The sequence below is a fragment of the Plecotus auritus genome (assembly GCF_963455305.1).
Source record: "Plecotus auritus genome assembly, chromosome: X".
NCBI lineage: Eukaryota > Metazoa > Chordata > Mammalia > Chiroptera > Vespertilionidae > Plecotus > Plecotus auritus.
Window position 1 is genome coordinate 1,091,858 of NC_137784.1, and position 20,634 is coordinate 1,112,491.

General features: G+C 43.7%; 1 protein-coding gene across 1 annotated transcript in view; it reads left to right on the forward strand.

Annotated features, from left to right (window-relative positions):
* Positions 1-16,765: 16,765 nt before the first annotated feature.
* Positions 16,766-20,634, forward strand: part of ARSH (arylsulfatase family member H) — a gene marked incomplete at both ends in the record, with an annotated part of 62,428 nt that continues 58,559 nt past the window's right edge. Inside the window, 2 exon segments of the mRNA XM_080652267.1 lie at positions 16,766-16,788; positions 19,803-19,952. Coding sequence (XP_080508393.1) covers positions 16,766-16,788; positions 19,803-19,952 — 173 coding nt within the window.

Genomic DNA, 20,634 nt, shown 5'->3' on the forward strand with positions numbered 1-20,634 from the left:
TTCGATTCCCTCAATGCCCAGGTATTGGGCTCGATTCCCCAGTAAGGGGGTGGGGTGGGGGGGGGCCGTGCAGGTCCATAAAAATAATTTAAATAAACAAAATAAATAAAAAGAATTGCAGCAATCGGCTTGGCTCAGTGGATGACTCTTCAAAAGAATAAATAAACTGAATTAAATAAAGAATTCCAATTAAATAATAGAGCTGCGGGGCGTGAAGGAGGCAGCTGATCCACGATTCTCTCTCATCATGGGTGTTTCTCTCTCTCTCTGCCTCTTTCTCTCTGAAATAAATAATAAAAAATAAATAAATAAAATGAACTCACTGCCACCATTTCTATCTCTGAAAACAATAAGCCGTATATATTACTCTGTCTCCGTCTCCCTTCCTCTCTGAAATCAATAAAAAATATATTTTATAGAAAAAAATATATAAGAAAGAAGAATTCCAGCCCCAGCGAGTGTGGCACAGTGGATAGAGCGTCGGCCTGCGGACTGGAGGGTCTCGGGTTCGATACCCTGAATGCCCGGGTTGTGGGCTCGATCCCCAGGAGGGGGCGTGCAGGAGGCAGCCGATCCATGATTCTCTCTCATCATGGATGTTTCTCTCTCTCTCTGCCTCTTTCTCTCTGAAATAAATAATAAAAATAAATAAGTAAAATGAACTCATTGCCACCATTTCTATCTCTGAAAACAATAAACCGTATATGTTACTCTGTCTCCGTCTCCCTTCCTCTCTGAAATCAATAAAAAAATATATTTTATAGAAAAAAAAATACATAAGAAAGAAGAATTCCAGCCCCAGCGAGTGTGGCTCAGTGGATAGAGCGTCGGCCTGCGGACTGGAGGGTCTCGGGTTCGATACCCTGAATGCCCGGGTTGTGGGCTCGATCCCCAGGAGGGGGCGTGCAGGAGGCAGCCGATCCATGATTCTTTGTCATCATGGATTTTATTTTAAAAATAAATAAAATAAAAAAATAAATAAATAAAATAAAATGAACTCATTGCCACCTTTTCTAGCTCTGAAAACAATAAGCAATATATATATATATATAACTCTCTCTGTCTCCCTTCCTCTCTGAAATCAATAAAAATATATTTTATATTAAAATATACACGGAGTGGCCAGATGACGATGATCTCTGAACGCATCATCATCTGGCCACTCCGTGTCGATCCTATAGAATAAAAGGCTAATATGCACATGGTCCCCTCGACCAGGAGTTCGACCAGCAGGCAGGCCGGCCAACCGCCCATGTCCCCTCCCCGTGGCCAGGCTGGCCGGACCCCACCCATGCACGAATTCATGCACCGGGCCTCTAATTATCTATCTATCTATCATCTATCTATCTATCTATCTATCTATCTATCTATCTATCTATCTATCTATATCATCTATCTATCATCTATCTATCTATCTATCTATCTATCTATCTATCTATCTATCTATCATCTATCTATCTATCTGTATACAGAGTGGCCAGGTTATTATGTGTTCAGAGATCATCATCATCTGGCCGCTGAGAATATATATATGAAACAATAATTCCGGCACCAGCCAGTTTGGCTCAGTGGATAGAGCGTCCGCCTGCAGACTGCAGGGTCCCGGGTTCGATTCCCATCTAGGGCCACCTACCTCAGTAGCAGACAGGAGTCCCCCCATCCTCTTCCACTCTCTCTCTCTAAAAATCCAACAGAAGAGAGAGGGTCGTGTAGGGGTGGGCGAAGGCTCTATTTTAGAAAAAAAAAAGAAAGAAAAATAAGGAAAAATTCAATAGAAGGAAAAGAAACACAAAATAATGTCGGGTGAGGAGGAGGAACAGCAACAGCAACAGCAACAGAACTGCCGAGGATCCGAGGATCCGAAGGAAGTTTTCAGAGAAACAGCAGGGAATTTTCCGGGGTTTTCGGGATCTGTGCTCCTTGAAGGAATGTGTGCCTCACACAGGAATGCCGGCCTCTGAAAACACTGGTTCCTTTATTCCCAGGGAGACGGAACCGCCCCCCCTCCCCCCACTCAGAAGAAAAAGTAAATATAAGTAAAAGTCATGATTGGCTTCCCTCAACCCCACAGAACAGTTAGCTTGACAATTTTGTAGGTTTTTCTTTGTGTGTGTGTGTGCGCGTGCTTTTATTCTATTTATTTTTACTTTATTTATTTCTTTTTTCTTTTTTTCTTCATTGACTTATTTTTTATTTATTTTTATTTTATTTTAAATATAAAGACATAGAAAGGGGCAGGAGTGGCCAGGGAGAGTTCAAGGGGGGGAAATAGGAGACATATAGTTTTTTATTTTTTTTCATGCAATAAATATTAATATTTCCAGAAAGACGATCTTAAATATCATAATGTTACATGCAATAAACATGAATACCTCAAGAAAAACGATTTTATTTTATTTATTTATTTTATTTTTATTTATTTTTACTTTTTAACATTTTTAAAAATATATTTTATGGATTTTTTATTTATTTTTATTTTTTATTTTTTTTAATAAATTCTTTTTTTTAAAATATATTTTATTAATTTTTTACAGAGAGGAAGAGAGAGGAGAGGGATAGAGAGCCAGAAACATCAATGAGAGAGAAACATCGATCAGCTGCCTCCTGCACACCTCCTACTGGGGATGTGCCCGCAACCAAGGTCCTTTCCCTTGACCGGAATCGAACCCGGGACCCTTCCGTCCGCAGGCCGACGCTCTATCCACTGAGCCACACCGGCCAGGGCTTATTTATTTTTTAATTAAATCTTTATTGTCCAGATTATTACAGTTGTTCCTCTTTTTTTCCCCCCATAGCTCCCACCCCACCCCATGCCCTTACCCTCCCCCACTGTCCTCATCCATAGGTGTACGGTTTTTGTCCAAGAAACACGATTTTAAATATAATAATGTTACATGCCATAAACATGACTACGTCAAGAAAAAAACGGTTCTGGATATAATAATGCTCCACGCAATAAACACCAGTGATTCAAGAAAAACGATTTTAAATATAATAATATTACAGGCAGCAAACATTCACATTTCAAGAATAAAAAGGTTTCCAGTATAATAATAAAGAATTATTTAAAAAAAAATAAAATAAATCATTCCCAGGGCGCACGCACTGGACCCAGCCATCGCGGGGTGCTGGCCAGACAGGTGTGGGTCCCCTGCCAGGCCCCCTCCCCCTACCCGCCGTCCCCCCCCCAAAAAAAAAGAAACCAGTGAGTTACCTGCACAGGTAGGTGAGCGGGCTCCCTGCTTGCAGGAGCTGGAGCTCTGCTTGCCTCCGGGGCTCCACCACGCATGCGCAGTGGGTGCTGACTCACTCTCCAAACACACAAGGCATCCAGCCCCCGGGCGGTTTGGCTCAGCGGGTAGAGCGTCCGCCTGAGGACTCGATGGTCCCGGGTTCGATTCCCTCAATGCCCAGGTATTGGGCTCGATTCCCCAGTAAGGGGGTGGGGGGGGGCGTGCAGGTCCATAAAAATAATTTAAATAAACAAAATAAATAAAAAGAATTGCAGCAATCAGCTTGGCTCAGTGGACGACTCTTCAAAAGAATAAATAAACTGAATTAAATAAAATGAATTAAATAAAGAATTCCGGTTAAATAATAGAGCTTCGGCCTGCGGACTGGGGGCGTGCAGGAGGCAGCTGATCCACGATTCTCTCTCATCATGGGTGTTTCTCTCTCTCTCTGCCTCTTTCTCTCTGAAATAAATAATAAAAATAAATAAGTAAAATGAACTCATTGCCACCATTTCTATCTCTGAAAACAATAAGCCGTATATATTACTCTGTCTCCGTCTCCCTTCCTCTCTGAAATCAATAAAAAAATATATTTTATAGAAAAAAAAATACATAAGAAAGAAGAATTCCAGCCCCAGCGAGTGTGGCTCAGTGGATAGAGCGTCGGCCTGCGGACTGGAGGGTCTCGGGTTCGATACCCTGAATGCCCGGGTTGTGGGCTCGATCCCCAGGAGGGGGCGTGCAGGAGGCAGCCGATCCATGATTCTTTGTCATCATGGATTTTATTTAAAAAATAAATTAAAAAAAAAATAAATAAATAAAATACAATGAACTCATTGCCACCTTTTCTAGCTCTGAAAACAATAAACAATATATATATATATATATATATATATATATATATATATATATATATAACTCTCTCTGTCTCCCTTCCTCTCTGAAATCAATAAAAATATATTTTATATTAAAATATACACGGAGTGGCCAGATGAGGATGATCTCTGAACGCATCATCATCCAGCCACTCCGTGTCTATCCTATAGAATAAAAGGCTCATATGCAAATTGTCCCCTCGACCAGGAGTTCGACCAGCAGGCAGGCCCGCCAACCGCCCACGTCCCCTCCCCCTGGCCAGGCTGGCTGACCCCACCCATGCACGAATTCATGCACCAGGCCTCTAATTATCTATCATCTATCTATCTATCTATCTATCTATCTATCTATCATCTATCTATCTATCATCTATCTATCTATCTGTATACAGAGTGGCCAGGTTATTATGGGTTCAGAGATCATCATCATCTGGCCACTGAGAATATATATATGAAACAATGATTCCAGCACCAGCCAGTTAGGCTCAGTGGATAGAGCGTCCGCCTGGGGACTGCAGGGTCCCGGGTTCGATTCCCATTTTGGGCCACCTACCTCGGTAGCAGACAGGAGTCCCCCCATCCTCTTCCACTCTCTCTCTAAAAATCCAACAGAAGAGAGAGGGTCGTGTAGGGGTGGGCGAAGGCTCTATTTTAGAAAAAAAAAAGAAAGAAAAATAAGGAAAAATTCAATAGAAGGAAAAGAAAGACAAAATAATGTCGGGTGAGGAGGAGGAACAGCAACAGCAACAGCAACAGAACTGCCGAGGATCCGAAGGAAGTTTTCAGAGAAACAGCAGGGAATTTTCCGGGGTTTTCGGGACCTGTGCTCCTTTAAGGAATGTGTGCCTCACACAGGAATGCCGGCCTCGGAAAACACTGGTTCCTTTATTCCCAGGGAGACGGAACCGCCCCCCCTCCCCCACTCAGAAGAAAAAATAAATATAAATAAAAGTCATGATTGGCTTCCCTCAACCCCACAGAACAGTTAGCTTGACAATTTTGTAGGGTTTTTCTTTGTGTGTGTGTGTGTGTGCGCGCTTTTATTCTATTTATTTTTACTTTATTTATTTCTTTTCTCTTTTTTTCTTCATTGACTTATTTTTTATTTATTTTTATTTTTTTTTAAATATAAAGACATAGAAAGGGGCAGGAGTGGCCAGGGAGAGTTCAAGGGGGGGGGAAATAGGAGACGTATACTTTTTTTTTTTCTCCTTCTTTTTAGGAAGTTTCTGTCTGAAAAAAATTTTTGTACATTTTATTTTTTTTAATTAATTAATTTAATTTATTTCAAGTAAAACGATTTCAAATATATTGCTACATGCAATCAACATTCACATTCTAAGAAAAACGATCTTAAATATAATAATATTACGTGCTCCAAACATAAATATTTCTAGAAAAACCATTTTAAATATAATAATGGTTCTTGCAATACACATTGACATCTTAAGAAAAACGGTCTTAAATATAATAATATTACGTGCACTAAACATTCGTATTTTAAGAAAAACGACCTTAAATATAATAATACATGCACTAAACATAAATATTTCTAGAAAAACAATTTTATTTATTTATTGATTTTAAAAATATATTTTGTTGATTTTTTTACAGAGAGGAAGGGAGAGGGACAGAGAGTCAGAAACATCGATGAGAGAGAAACATCCATCAGCTGCCTCCTGCACACCTCCACCTGGGGATGTGCCCGCCACCAAGGTACATGCCCTTGACCGGGAATCGAACCCGGGACCCTTCCGTCCGCAGGCTGACGCACTATCCACTGAGCCACACCGGCCGGGGCCATAATACTTCCAGCCAGAAAGATTAAGAAAAAAATAAAAATAAATAAAGACACAATATCGGCGAGACCACAGGCAGGCCTACGTGCAAATGACTGCTGGGGGACTGAGGATGGAATATTCTGCATATAAACTCCTGGGGGGCCGTTTGCCAAATTTTTTTTCCTTCTGTTTTGATATCAGGAAGGAGCTTTATTTATTTTATTTTTTTCACAACTCACATTTCAAGCAGACCGTCCGGGGGTAAACAGGATGCTTTTTAAAGACGACGGGAATGTGCTCCACCCGATGAGGTCTTGAGTAAACATATATATTCTCTCTTTTTTTTTAATATTTTGATTTTTTACAGAGAGGAAGGGAGAGGGAGAGAGAGTTAGAAACATCAATGAGAGAGAAACATCCATCAGCTGCCTCCTGCACACCTCCCACTGGGGATGTGCCCGCCACCAAGGTCCATGCCCTGGACCGGAATCGAACCCGGGACCCTTCCGTCCGCAGGCCGACGCTCTATCCACTGAGCCAAACCGGTTTCGGCTCTTAATATATATTTTATTGATTTCAGAGAGGAAGGGAGAGAGAGAGAGAAACATCCATGAGGAGAGAGAATCATGGATCGGCTGCCTCCTGCAAGCCCCCTGCTGGGGATGGAGCCCACAACCCAGGCCTGTGCCCTTGACCGGGAATCGAACCCGGGACCCATCAGTCCGCAGGGCGACGCTCTAACCACTGAGCAACACCAGCCAGGGAAAAAATATATATGTATATACACGGAGTGGCCAGATTATGATGATCCCTGAACGCATAATCATCTGGCCACTCCGTGTCTATCCTATAGAATAAAAGGCTCATATGCACATGGTCCCCTCGACCGGGAGTTCGACCAGCAGGCAGGCTGGCCAACCGCCCATGTCCCCTCCCCCTGGCCAGGCTGGCCGGACCCCACCCATGCACGAATTCATGCACCGGGCCTCTAATATATATATATTATATATACCGGGCCTCTAATATATATATATATATACTGAGTGGCCAGGATATTATGTGTTCAGAGATCATCATCATCTGGCCACTCGGTGTATTTTTACAAAATGATGCCCTGACCAGTGTGGCTCAGTGGATAGAGCGTCGGCCTGCAGACCGAAGGGTCCCGGGTTCGATTCCCAGTCAAGGGCACGTCCCTCAGTTGCAGGCCCCTCCCCGGTCCGGGTCCCGGCACGTGCCGGAGGCCACCCATCCATGTGTGTCTCTGTCTCCCATCGATGTTTCTCTCTGTCTTTCCCTCTCTCTTCCGCTCTCTCCCTAAAAATCAATGGGGCATGTACTGGGGGGAAGTGGAGGGTGGGGGGAGGTCAATGGGGGGAAAAAAGAGACATATGTACTACTATTTTTAATACTTCAAACAATTTTTTAAAAAAATGTAAAAAAATAAAATAAAATAAATTAAAAAAATTTTTTTAAAAATAAAAAAAATAATAAAAAGAAAGAAAACATAAAAAAACAAAAAATAAAAATAAATAAAAATCAATGGGGGAAAACAAAACAAAACAAAACAAAACAAAAAAAACCCCACAACATCCTCGGTTGAGAATTAACAAACAAAAGTTGATCCTGGCCTTAGAGGGTGTAGCTCAGTGGTTAGAGCGTCAGCCTGGCCACAAAGGGGTCATGCCTCTCTCTCTCTCTCTCTCTCTCTCTCTCTCTCTCCCTCCCTTCCACTCGCTCTAAAAAAAAAAAATCAATGAAAATGACCGGCCAGTGTGGCTCAATGGTTGAGCATCGACCTAGCAACCAAGAGGTCCCGGGTTCGATTCCCCCGGTCAAGGGCACCTGCCCGGGGTTGCGGGCTCCATCCCCCACCAGGAGGGGGCGTGCAGGAGGCAGCCGGTCCGTGGTTCTCTCTCCTCCTGGATGTTTCTCTCTCACTCCCTCTCCCTTCCTCTCTCTGAAATCCATACAAATACATTTTTTATTTTTTTTTAAAAAAAATTGCCTTCCTTCGGGGGGGGTCCTATTTTTTTCTTTTTTTAAAAAAAGATTTTTATTCTAGAAAAGCCGTTTCGAACTTCAACAGCCACCCCCTGGTTTGGAAACAGATCCCAAGGCCTTGAGCAAACTTGTCTGGAGTTTTATCCGATGAAACGGCTGGGTTGGCTCATCTCTCTGGAACGTTCAGTCCTCGTCCGTTTCTGAGGACGCCTATGAATGTTCAGTGCGTGTAATATTATTATATTTAAGGTCATTTTTTCCCTTAAAATGTGAATGTGTAGTGCATGTATTATTATTATATTTAAGGTCATTTTTCCCCTTAAAATATGAATGTGTAGTGCATGTAATATTATTATATTTAAGATCATTTTTTCCCTTAAAATATGAATGTGTAGTGCATGTAATATTATTATATTTAAGATCATTTTTCTTAAAATATGAATGTGTAGTGCATATATTATTATATTTAAGATCATTTTTCTTAAAATATGAATGTGTAGTGCATGTATTATTATTATATTTAAGATCATTTTTCCTTAAAATATGAATGTGTAGTGCATGTATTATTATATTTAAGATCATTTTTCTTAAAATATGAGTGTTTAGTGCATGTATTATTATATTTAAGATCCTTTTTCTTAAAATATGAATGTGTAGTGCATGTATTATTATATTTAAGATCCTTTTTCTTAAAATATGAATGTGTAGTGCATGTATTATTATATTTAAGATCATTTTTCTTAAAATATGAATGTGTAGTGCATGTATTATTATATTTAAGATCATTTTTCTTAAAATATGAATGCTGAGTGCATATATTATTATATTTAAGATCATTTTCCTTAAAATATGAATGTGTAGTGCATGTATTATTATATTTAAGATCATTTTTCTTAAAATATGAGTGTTTAGTGCATGTATTATTATATTTAAGATCATTTTTCTTAAAATATGAGTGTTTAGTGCATGTATTATTATTATATTTAAGATCCTTTTTCTTAAAATATGAATGTTCAGTGCATGTAATATTATTATATTTAAGATCATTTTTCCTTAAAATATGAGTGTTTAGTGCATGTATTATTATATTTAAGTTCATTTTTCTTAAAATATGAATGCTGAGTGCATGTATTATTATATTTAAGTTCATTTTTCTTAAAATATGAATGCTGAGTGCATGTATTATTATATTTAAGATCATTTTCCTTAAAATATGAATGTGTAGTGCATGTATTATTATTATTAAGTCCTCACCCTTCATCATTCTGGAAGGATGACTGTGCCTGACGGATGTGTCCGCTGCTTGAAAACTGCTTGCCTCGCACTGTGTGTGCTAAAGGTTTAAAAATATTGTTTCAGCCCCGGCCGGTGTGGGTCAGTGGGTAGAGCCTCGGCCTGCGGACGGAAGGGTCCCGGGTTCGATTCCGGTCAAGGGCATGGACCTTGGTGGCGGGCACATCCCCAGGTGGGGGGCGTGCAGGAGGCAGCTGATGGATGTTTCTCTCTCATCATTGATGTTTCTAACTCTCTCTCCCTCTCCCTTCCTCTCTGTAAAAAAATCAATAAAATATATTTTTAAAAAATAAATAAATAAAAATAAAAATATTGTTTCAGGCCTGGCCCGGCAGCTCTGTAGGTCAGAACATGGTCCCCATCTGCCCAGGTTGCGGGTTCGAGCCCCGGTCAGGGTACATACAAGAAGCAAGCAGGCCCTAGCTGGCTGGTGTGGCTCAGTGGATAGAGCGTCGGCCTGCAGACTGGAGGGTCCCGGGTTCGATTCCCGGTCAAGGGCACAGGCCCGGGGTGTGGGCTCCATCCCCAACCAGTAGGGGGCGTGCAGGAGGCAGCCGGTCCATGATTCTCTCTCCTCCTGGATGTTTCTCTCTCCCTCTCCCTTCCTCCCTGAAATAAAAAAAAAATAATAAAGAAAATAAGCAAGCAAATGAATGCATAATAAATAAGTGGATCAACAAACTGATGTTTTCCTTTCTCCCTATTTCTACCTAAAAAAAGAAAAAAAATCAATAGCCACTGAGCTGGTGTGGCTCAGGGGTGAAGCGTTGACCTACGAACCATGAATTCGAGGTTCGATCCCCAGGAGATTTCTCTGTCTCTGAAATCAATATTTTAAAAAAACATTTAAAAAAAAAAAAAAAGAATCTTCAGAAATGAATCATTTTTTATAGCTTTTGAAAAATATATATTTATTGATTTCAGACAGGAAAGGAGAGGGAGAGAGAAACATCAGTGATGATAGAGAATCATGGATCAGCTGCCTCCTGCACGCCCCCTACTGGGGATGGAGCCTGCAACCCGGGCAGGTGCCCTTGACCGGGAATCGAACCCGGGACCCTTCAGTCCACAGGCCGACGCTCTATCCACTGAGCCACACCGGCCGGGGCCAGAGTAAGTTTTGAACAACAACAACAACAAAATTTACCTAAAGGGCCACTAGACATTTTTATTTTTTTAAAATGGGGACACATAACGGATAAAGTTTACGATACAAAACAGACAATTGTGGACCCATGTGTGCGATTCCATCGCTTCTCGTTGTCACCAGGGCCTGTGATCCGTTTGAAAAAAAAAAAAAAAAAGGCCTTGACAAAAATAAAAATGTATTCAGCCCTGGCTGGTGTGGCTCAGTGGATAGAGCGTCGGCCTGCAGACCGAAGGGTCCCGGGTTCGATTCCGGTCAAGGGCACGTACCTTGCTCTCCCTGGTGTGGCTCAGTGTGGCTCAGTGGATAGAACATTGGCCTGCGGACCGAAGGGTCCCGGGTTCGATTCCGGTCAAGGGCACACACCTTGCTCTACCTGGTGTGGCTCAGTGGGTAGAACATTGGCCTGTGGACCAAAGGGTCCCGGGTTCGATTTCGGTCAAGGGCACGTACCTTGCTCTACCTGGTGTGGCTCAGTGGGTAGAACGTTGGCCTGCGGACTGAAGGGTCCCGGGTTCGATTCCGGTCAAGGGCACATGCCTTGCTCTACTTGGTGTGGCTCAGTGGATAGAGCGTCGGCCTGCAGACCGAAGGGTCCCGGGTTCGATTCCGGTCAAGGGCACATACCTTGCTCTCCCTGGTGTGGCTCAGTGTGGCTCAGTGGATAGAACATTGGCCTGCAGACCGAAGGGTCCCGGGTTCGATTCCGGTCAAGGGCACATACCTTGCTCTACCTGGTGTGGCTCAGTGGATAGAACATTGGCCTGTGGACTGAAGGGTCCTGGGTTCGATTCCAGTCAAGGGCAAGTGCCCGGGTTGCAGGCTCGATCCCCAGTAGGGGGCGTGCAGGAGGCAGCCGGTCCATGATTCTCTCTCCTCATGGATGTTTCCATCTCTCCCTCCCTCTCCCCTCCCTCTGAAATCAATAACAATACATTTTTTTAAAAAAAGAAATTACTAGGCCATGGCCGGTGTGGCTCAGTGGAGAGAGCATTGGCCTGCGGACTGAAGGGTCGGTCCCGGGTTCGATTCCAGGTCAAGGGCACGTACCTCAGTTGCAGGCGGCTCCCTGGCCCGGGCCCTAGTCCGGGGTGCGTGCAGGAGGCAACCCATCCGTGTGTCTCTCTCACATCGATGTTTCTCTCTGCCTTTCCCACTCCCTTCCACTCTCTCTAAAAAAATCATTGGGAAAATATCCTCAGCTGAGAATTAGAAAAAAAAACCAAAAAAATGCCACCCCACACAACCATTATTTCAAATCAGTTAAACCTGAAAAGGAGTGAACATTAAGAGAGTTATCAGCTGTGAAAATGTGCATACATTTTTTTTGGGGGGGGTGGGGGGTGGCGTCAGGGACACCCTACATTCCCTCTTCTTTTAACTGCTGATCTGTACGCCTGGGTTACGTTTCCAAACAAGGATCTCGTCAGGAAACCTACCCCATGTCAATGAAACCCCCTTAATTACACGCGTGTGGGTTGCGTACCCGTCAGACGATGGGGACAAATGAGCTCATCGCTAAATGACTATGTAGTAGCCGCTGTCCGGGTAGGTGGGTGGTGTTTAACTATAAAAAAAAAAAACAACACAAAATGATTGACAGACTCCGGCCTGGCTTGACCCTCATACCTGAATACGTATTTGATGTTCATCACCAGACGAGGGGAGCTCAGAGCCGGGAGACTCCAGTTCGCAAATGCCGGAGACGGAGGGACAGCTGTGTTGAGTGAGTAAGACTCTAATTTCTCCCGTTCTGTGTGCAGACGTGGCCTGTGGGGTTCAGAGTGGATAGGGGAGTGTTCGTTTTATTACTTACGAGAGGCCCGGTGCATGAATTTTGTGCACGGTGATGGTGGTGGTGGTGGTGGTGTGGGGAGGGTCCCTCAGCCCAGCCTGCACCCTCTCCAAACCGGGACCCCTCGGGGGATGGCCGACTGCTGGTTTAGGCCCGATCCCGGCCTAAACCGACAGTTGGACATCCCTCTCGCAATCCGGGACCGCTGGCTCCTAACCGCTCACCTGCCTGCCTGACTGATCGCCCCTAACTGCTCTCCCCTGCCGGCCTGATCGCCCCTAATAGCTCTCCGCTACCGGCCTGATCGCCCTAACTGCTCCCCTGCCTGCCTGATCCCCCCTAACTGCTCTCCCCTGCCGGCCTGATCTCCCCTAACTGCTCTCCCCTGCCAGCCTGATCGCCCCTAACTGCTCTCCCCTGCCGGCCTGATCGCCCCTAACTGCTCTCCCCTGCCGGCCTGATCGCCCCTAACTGCTCTCCCCTGCCGGCCTGATCGCCCCTAACTGCTCTCCCCTGCCGGCCTGATCGCCCCTAACTGCTCTCCCCTGCCGGCCTGATCACCCCTAACTGCTCTCCCCTGCCGACCTGATCACCCCTAACCGCCTCTGCCTCAGCCCCACCACCGTGGCTTTGTCCGGGAGGATGTCTGGAAGATGTCCGGTCTCATTAGCATATTACCCTTTTTATTAGTATAGATTTTTTTTTTTAATTTAAAAACTGTTAACACACAGAGGATGGAAGTGAAGGGATGAAGGAAACCTTTCCATGCAAATGGAAAAGAAAGAAAACAAAACTCACATACAACAAAACAGACTTTAAAAGCATCGTGCGGAGTGAGATAAGGCAGTCGGAGAAACACAAATATTATACGATCTCGCTCATTTGTGGAATATAATGGATCGAACGACATAAACTGATGAACAAAAAATAGAGCCAGAGGGGAAAATATTCTAGAATATAATAGAAGCGATCCTGTTATTTGCAGATTTTTAACATTTCCTACAACGTTTGTGACATCGGAATGTGTTAGTACTGTCTTGGTGACATTATTATATTTAAAATCCTTTCATGCTTGAAATATGAATGTTTCCTGAGTGTAACATCATTATATGTAAGATCATTATTTTCTTGAATAACTGGTGTGTAATGCATGTCACATTATCATACTTAAAATCATATTTCTTGAGATATTAATGTTTATTGCATGTAACATTATTATAGTTACGATCATTTTTCCTGAAATATATTTTTAAAAAATGTGAAATAGTTGCTAAAGAAAACAAAAAGAGATTAAAAATAAAGAAGAAATGTCTTATATTTTATTCCCCATGTTTTCTTCTAGAATTTTTATGGTTTCGAGTCTAACATGAAAGGCTTTAATCCACTTTGAGTTTTAAAAAATTTAAAAAATATATTTGTATTGATTTCAGAGAGGAAGGGAGAGGGAGAGAGAGATAGAAACATCCATGAGGACAGAGAATCATGGATCGGCTGCCTCCTGCACGCCCCCTCCTGGGGATCGAGCCCACAACCCGGGCATGTGCCCTTGACTGGATTCGAACCCAGGACCCTTCAGTCCACAGGCCGACGCTATAACCACTGAGCCAAACTGGCTAGGGCAAGTATTTGTGTTATTAAATCAGCACATCAGCTCCCTCTCTCTCTCTCTCTCTCTCTCTCTCTCTCTCTCTCTCTCTCTCTCATTTTCTGGAATTTTACGTAAGTGGGATTTTGCAATATAATGTTGTCTGTCTGGCCTCTTTCCCTCAGCACACTCATTTCCAGGTGCATGACGGACTGACCTTGTCTGAATCAATAGCTTATTCCTCTTCTTTTTAAAAAAAATCCTCTCCCGGGGATATTTTTTTCCCATTGAGAGAGAGAGAGAGAGAGAGAAAGAGAAAGAGAAATATTGATGTGAGAGGGACACATTGATTGGTTGCCTCCCCATAGAGCATGGTCCAGCCCTGATGAATGTCAACAGTGCTGAGTGAAGAATCCTGACTCTCTATCTTGTATCTCTCAATCCATTATCTATCTACTATCTATCTACTATCTACTATCTATCTATCTATCTATCTATCTATCTATCCATCTATCTATCATCTATCTATCTATCCATCTATCATCTCTCTCTCTCTCTCTATCTATCTATCTATCTATCCATCTATCTATCATCTATCTATCCATCTATCATCTATCTCTATCTATCTATCTACTATCTACTATCTATCTATCTATCTACTATCTACTATCTATCTATCTATCTATCTATCTATCTATCTATCTATCTATCATCTGTCTATCATCTATCTATCTATCTATCTATCATCTATCTATCTATCATCTATCTATCTATCTATCTATCTATCTATCATCTATCTATCTATCTATCTACTATCTATCTATCTATCTATCTATCATCTATCTATCTATCTATCTATCTATCTATCATCTGTCTATCATCTATCTATCTATCTATCTATCTATCTATCTATCATCTATCTATCTATCTATCTATCTATCTACTATCTATCTATCTATCATCTATCTATCTATCTATCATCTGTCTATCATCTATCTATCTATCTATCTATCATCTATCTATCTATCTATCTATCTATCTATCTATCTATCTATGTATCTACCTATCTATCATCTATCTCTCATCTCTCATCTATCTATACATTATCTATTATTTATCATCTATCCATTATCTCTTATCTGTCTATCTATCTACTTATCTATCATCTATCCATTATCTATTTATCGTTTATTTTTTATGTAGTATTTATCTGTCCATCTAACCTTCCACTCATCCTTCCATCCATCCATCTATCATCTACCAATCATCTATCTGTCATCTACACATTGTCTATCATATATCTATCTATCTATTATATCATCTATCTATCTATCTATCTATCTATCATTATCCATGATCTATTTATCATCATTTATTTATATATAATCTATCTTTCCATCCATCCGTCCACCCATCTATTATCTATCCCTCATCTATCTGTCATCTACATATCTATCATTTATCTATCTATCTATCTATCTATCTATCTATCTATCATCTATCTATCATCTATCTTCTTTCATCTATTATCTGTTTATCATCTATGTAATTATGTAGCATCTATCTTATCATCCAACATTCCATTCATCCTTCTATGCACCAATCTATCTATCCATCATCTGTCATCTACATCTCTATCCTTTATCTATCTGCTATGTACATATCATCTATTATCTGTCATCTATCCATTATCTATCATCCATCCATCCATCTACCTATATCTATCCATTATCTAGTCATCATCTATTTATTTATGTAACATCTATTGTCCTTCCATCCATCCATCCATCCATCCATCCATCCATCCATCCACCCATTCACCCATGCACTCATCCATCTATCATCTATCTGTCATCTGTCATCTACATATCTATCCTCTATCATCTATCATCTATCATCTATCTATCTATCTATTTATCTATCATCTATCTATCTATCTATCTATCATCTATCTATCTCTCATCTCTCATCTATCTATCCATTATCTATCTATCCATCATCTATCTGCTTATCTATGTATCTATGTATCTATGTATCTATCTATGTATCTATGTATCTATCTATCTATCTATCTATCTATCTATCTATCTATCTATCTACCCATCCATCACCTACCTGTCCATCATGTATCCATTATCTACACCGACCTGGGGTTGGTGTGTAATTACACGTTTCCAGGGAGTGGAGGAGAAGACAGGAGAGTCGCGTTTATTGGGAAAACGTAGGGATGTCCCCGGCTCCTTTCCCCGGCTGGACTCTCTGAGGTCATCCGTCTGAACAGAGAGCTCTCTTTAATGGACGGGCAGGCTGTGTTTAAGTGTATGAGTGTGTCTGGCAGCGGCCGCCCACTCCGGAGCCCACGGGATCCGGGTCAGAGTGGGACAGACGGTATAATGACCGTCCTTCCTGGGGGAGGATCGGGGCGCCTCTGGGAGATAAACACCCAGGTGACCCCGCTGTGTCCTCGGATGAAAGGGCCCGTAAAAGTAATGACTGTTTAGATTTCACCCGGGGCTGGGAAATGAGCTTGTACAATTAGGGGGTCTGGTGATCAAAGAGACTCAGGGCATGAAGGCATGCAACCTCCTGATTTATTTTATTTTAATTTAATTTAATTTAATTTAATTTAATTTAATTTAATTTAATTTAATTTAATTTAATTTAATGTATGTATTTACTGGAGGCCCAGTGCACAAATTCATGCACAGTTGAGATCCGGCCGGCCCACCCTGATGGGGCCCCATGGGGCTGGGCCGACAGGGGGAGGGGCCACAGGCAGTTGGCCAGCTGGCCCCGCCCCCCGTCGGGAGGTTGGGGCCCCCTTGGGGCCCGGATCAGGCTGGTTGGCTGCCACAGTGAGCATCCCAGCCACCGGTCGTTCCGGTCATTCCGCCATCGGTTGCTGAGCTTTTATACACCCAGTGGCCACATGATCAGATGATCTCTGAACGCACCATCGTCTGGCCACTCTGTGTATTCGCCCTGATCTTGGTCTCCGGCACCGATGGTCTGAGTTTATCCATTCCTTCGGCAGGGTACAGAATCGGAAGCGATGAGACAGCCCTCCTCTGACCGGTGAGTCCACAGCATTCCAAACCTTCGTCATTCTCTCCGCCTCCAGAGGTGGGGTCTTGGTCTATTCAGGGGTGGGCAAACTTTTTGACTCGAGGGCCACCATGGGTTCTTCAACTGGACCGGAGGGCCGGAACAAAAGCATGGATGGAGCGTTTGTGTGAACGAATATAAATTCAAAGTAAAGGAGCGGAGGGGAGAGCAAGAGAACCCTCCGCTCTTTCGGCTCCGCGGGCCGGATAGAAGAGCCGAACGGGCCGGATCCGGCCCACGGGCCATAGTTTGCCCACGGCTGGCTGTCTTCTCCATCCTGGCCGACACGGGATCTGCTTGATCTATGGGGCCTGGATAAGGGGGACGGGGACTGCACGGGGGTGTGGGGTGTGGGCGGAGGGGGTCGAAGAGGACAGCTTTTGTCCGGAGGAAGTGATGTGTATCTCGGGAAGGACAGCTGGCCCGTGTGGGAGTTTGTGGGGCCAAAGGCAGGAGGAATTCCAAAATGGAGGCCACACGGATCCAAAGTCATGGATCACGGTAGGAATTTTTTATTTTTAGAATTTTTTAAAATATATCCTATTGATTTTTTACAGAGAGGAAGGGAGAGGGAGAGAGAGTTAAAAACATCCATCAGCTGCCTCCTGCACACCTCCTACTGGGGATGTGCCCGCAACCAAGGTACATGCCCTTGACCGGAATCGAACCCGGGACCCTTCAGTCCGCAGGCCGACGCTCTATCCACTGAGCCACACCAGTTAAGGCCACGGTAGGAATTTTAAGGGCACCCATGGATGGGCGAATTGTTTAAAAGTATGGAGAGCAGAGGACAGAATAGTTGTGTAAATGTACCAAAGATTTAAAAAATATATACATATATTTTTTAACTAGAGGCCCGGTGCACGAATTCTTGCACCAGTGGGGTCCCTCGGCCTGGCTGGCTCTCCGACATCCCCCGAGGGGTCCCGGATGGCGAGAGGGCGCAGGCCAGGCCGAGGGACCTCACCGGTGCAGGATCGGGGCCGGCGAGGGACGCGGGAGGTTGGCCAGCCGGGGAGGGACCGCGGGAGGGCTCCAGGGCGTGTCCGGCCCGTCTCACTCAGTCCCGATCGGCCGGACCCCAGCAGCAAGATAACCTACTGGTCGGAGCATCTGCCCCCTGGTGGTCAGGGCACGTCATAGCGAGTGGTCAACTGGTTGACTGTCTGCCCCCTGGTGGTCAGTGCACGTCATAGCGAGTGGTCAACCGGTTGACTGTCTGCCCCCTGGTGGTCAGTGCACATCATAGCGACTAGTCAACTGGCTGACTGTCTGCCCCCTGGTGGTCAGTGCACGTCATAGCGACTGGTTGACCTGTTGAACAGTTGGACAATAGCATATTAGGCTTTTATTATATAGGATGGTATATATTCATTCATTCATTCATTCATTCATTTATTCACTTAATCCTCACCAGAGGATATTTTTTCCCATTGATTTTTTTATTTTATTTAAAAAATATATCTTTATTGTTTTCAGAGAAGAAGGGAGAGGGAGAGAGAGATAGAAACACCCATGAAGAGAGGGAATCACGGATCGGCTGCCTCCTGCACGCCCCCTGCTGGGGATCGAATGGGCAACATGGGCATGTGCTCTTGACTGGGAATCGAACCCGGGACCCTTCGGTCCGCAGGCTGATGCTCTATCCACTGAGCTAAATCAGCTAGAACCACAGTAGGAATTTTAAGGACACCCTTGGGTGGGCCAATTGTTTAGGAGTACAGAGAGCACAGGGCAGAAAAGTTGGGTAAATGTACCAGAGATTTTTAAAAAAATACATATATATTTTTTTATTTTTATTTTTTTAATGGTATCTTCTTATTTATTTATATATTCATTTAATCCTCACTGGAGGATATTTTCCCCCCATTGGTTTTTAGAGAGAGAGAGGAAGGGAGAGAGAGAGAGAGAGAGAGAGAGGGAGAGAGAGAGAGAGAGACATTGATGGGAGAGAGAACCATGGATGGGTTGCCTCCTGCATGCATCCTGACCAGGGCCTGGCATTGAGCCTGCAACCCAGGTGCGTGCCTTTGACCGGGAATCGAACCCGCAAACCTTTGGTCTGTGGGCCGACACTCTAACCACTGAGCTAAACTGGCCAGGGCTATATACACGGAGCGGCCAGATGAGGATGATCTCTGAACACATCATCATCTGGCCACTCCGTGTCCATCCTATAGAATAAAAGGCTCATATGCACATGGTCCCCTCGACCAGGAGTTCGACCAGCAGGCAGGCCGGCCAACCGCCCATGTCCCCTCCCCCTGGCCAGGCTGGCCGGACCCCACCCATGCACGGATTCATGCACCGGGCCTCTAATATATATATATATACTGAGTGGCCAGATTAGTATGCATTCAGAGATCATCATAATCTGGCCACTCCATATATATATATATATATATATATATATATATATATATATATATATATATTTTAAATATATTTTATTGATATTTTACGGAGAGGAAGGGAGAGAGGGATAGAGAGCTAGAAACATCGATGAGAGAGAAACATTGATCAGCTGCCTCCTGCACACCTCCTACTGGGGATGTGCCCGCCACCGAGGTCCATGCCCTTGACCGGAATCGAACCCGGGACCCTTCAGTCCACAGGCCGACGCTCTATCCACTGAGCCACACCGGTTAGGGCTCAGTGTATATTTTTGTAGACTTTTTAGAGAGAAGAAGGGAGAGAGAGAAACATCCATGATGAGAGAGAATCATTGATTGGCTGCCTCCTGCACACCCCCGACTGGGGATGGAGCCCACACCCCGGGCCTGTGACCTTGACCGGGAGTCGAACCCGGGACCCCCTCGGTGCACGCAAAGACGCCCCACCAACTGATCCACCTTGGCCTAGGGCTTCCTTTTCTTAAGTTGCTTCAAATGCAAACATGAATGGATAATGTTGGGTTTTTTTTGTTTTTTTTTGGATATTTTGTTTATCTGTTTGCTTTTCTCCCCCAAAAAATTACTTTTCAGGAACCTCCGGCTGTGGGTGTCCCTGTGTGGCCTCTTTGGGGGTCTCCGGGGGACGTTCGTGACCAGGAATTCGAGGCCCAATATTGTCCTGCTGATGGTGGATGACCTGGGGATTGGGGACTTATGTTGCTATGGCAACAGCACCGTCAGGTAAAGGATGGGTCGCCACCTGGGCCCCGCCCTGTCAGCTCCCTGCCATTTCTCCAAGCGACCAGCAGAGGGCGCGCGAGGACCACATTTTTGCATCCCCATACAGTTGGCGCTGTTTTTTTATTTTTATTTTATTTTTATTTTATTTTAATTTATTTTTATTATTTTATTTTTATATTATTTTATTTTTATTTTTATTTTTATTTTTATTTTTATTTTTATTTTATTATTGTGCAAAAATAGATAAAAACCACCACAAAACACAAAACACACACGTCACCTTTTTAAACCCTTTAATAAATCTACCATTACAGAGGCGTTTATAGTCAACCCAACAGGTTTCACACCGTCACCTCTGTCGGATTCTAGGGTTTTTCCATCACCCCCCAAAAAGGCCCACAAAAAAGTATTTATTAAGGCTCATTCCTGCCCTCGCCGGTGTGGCTCAGTGGATAGAGCACCAGCCTGCGGACTGAAGGGTCCCGGGTTCGATTCCCGGTCAAGGGCACATGCCCGGGTTGTGGGCTCGATCGCCAGAAGGCAGCCAATCCATGATTCTCTCTCCTCATGGATGTTTCTCTCTTTCCCTCTCCCTTCCTCTCTGAAAGCAATAAAAAAAATATTTTTTAAAAACGACGTATTTCCTAGTCATTCTCCTCCCCCTACAAAGTGTCACGGGTTC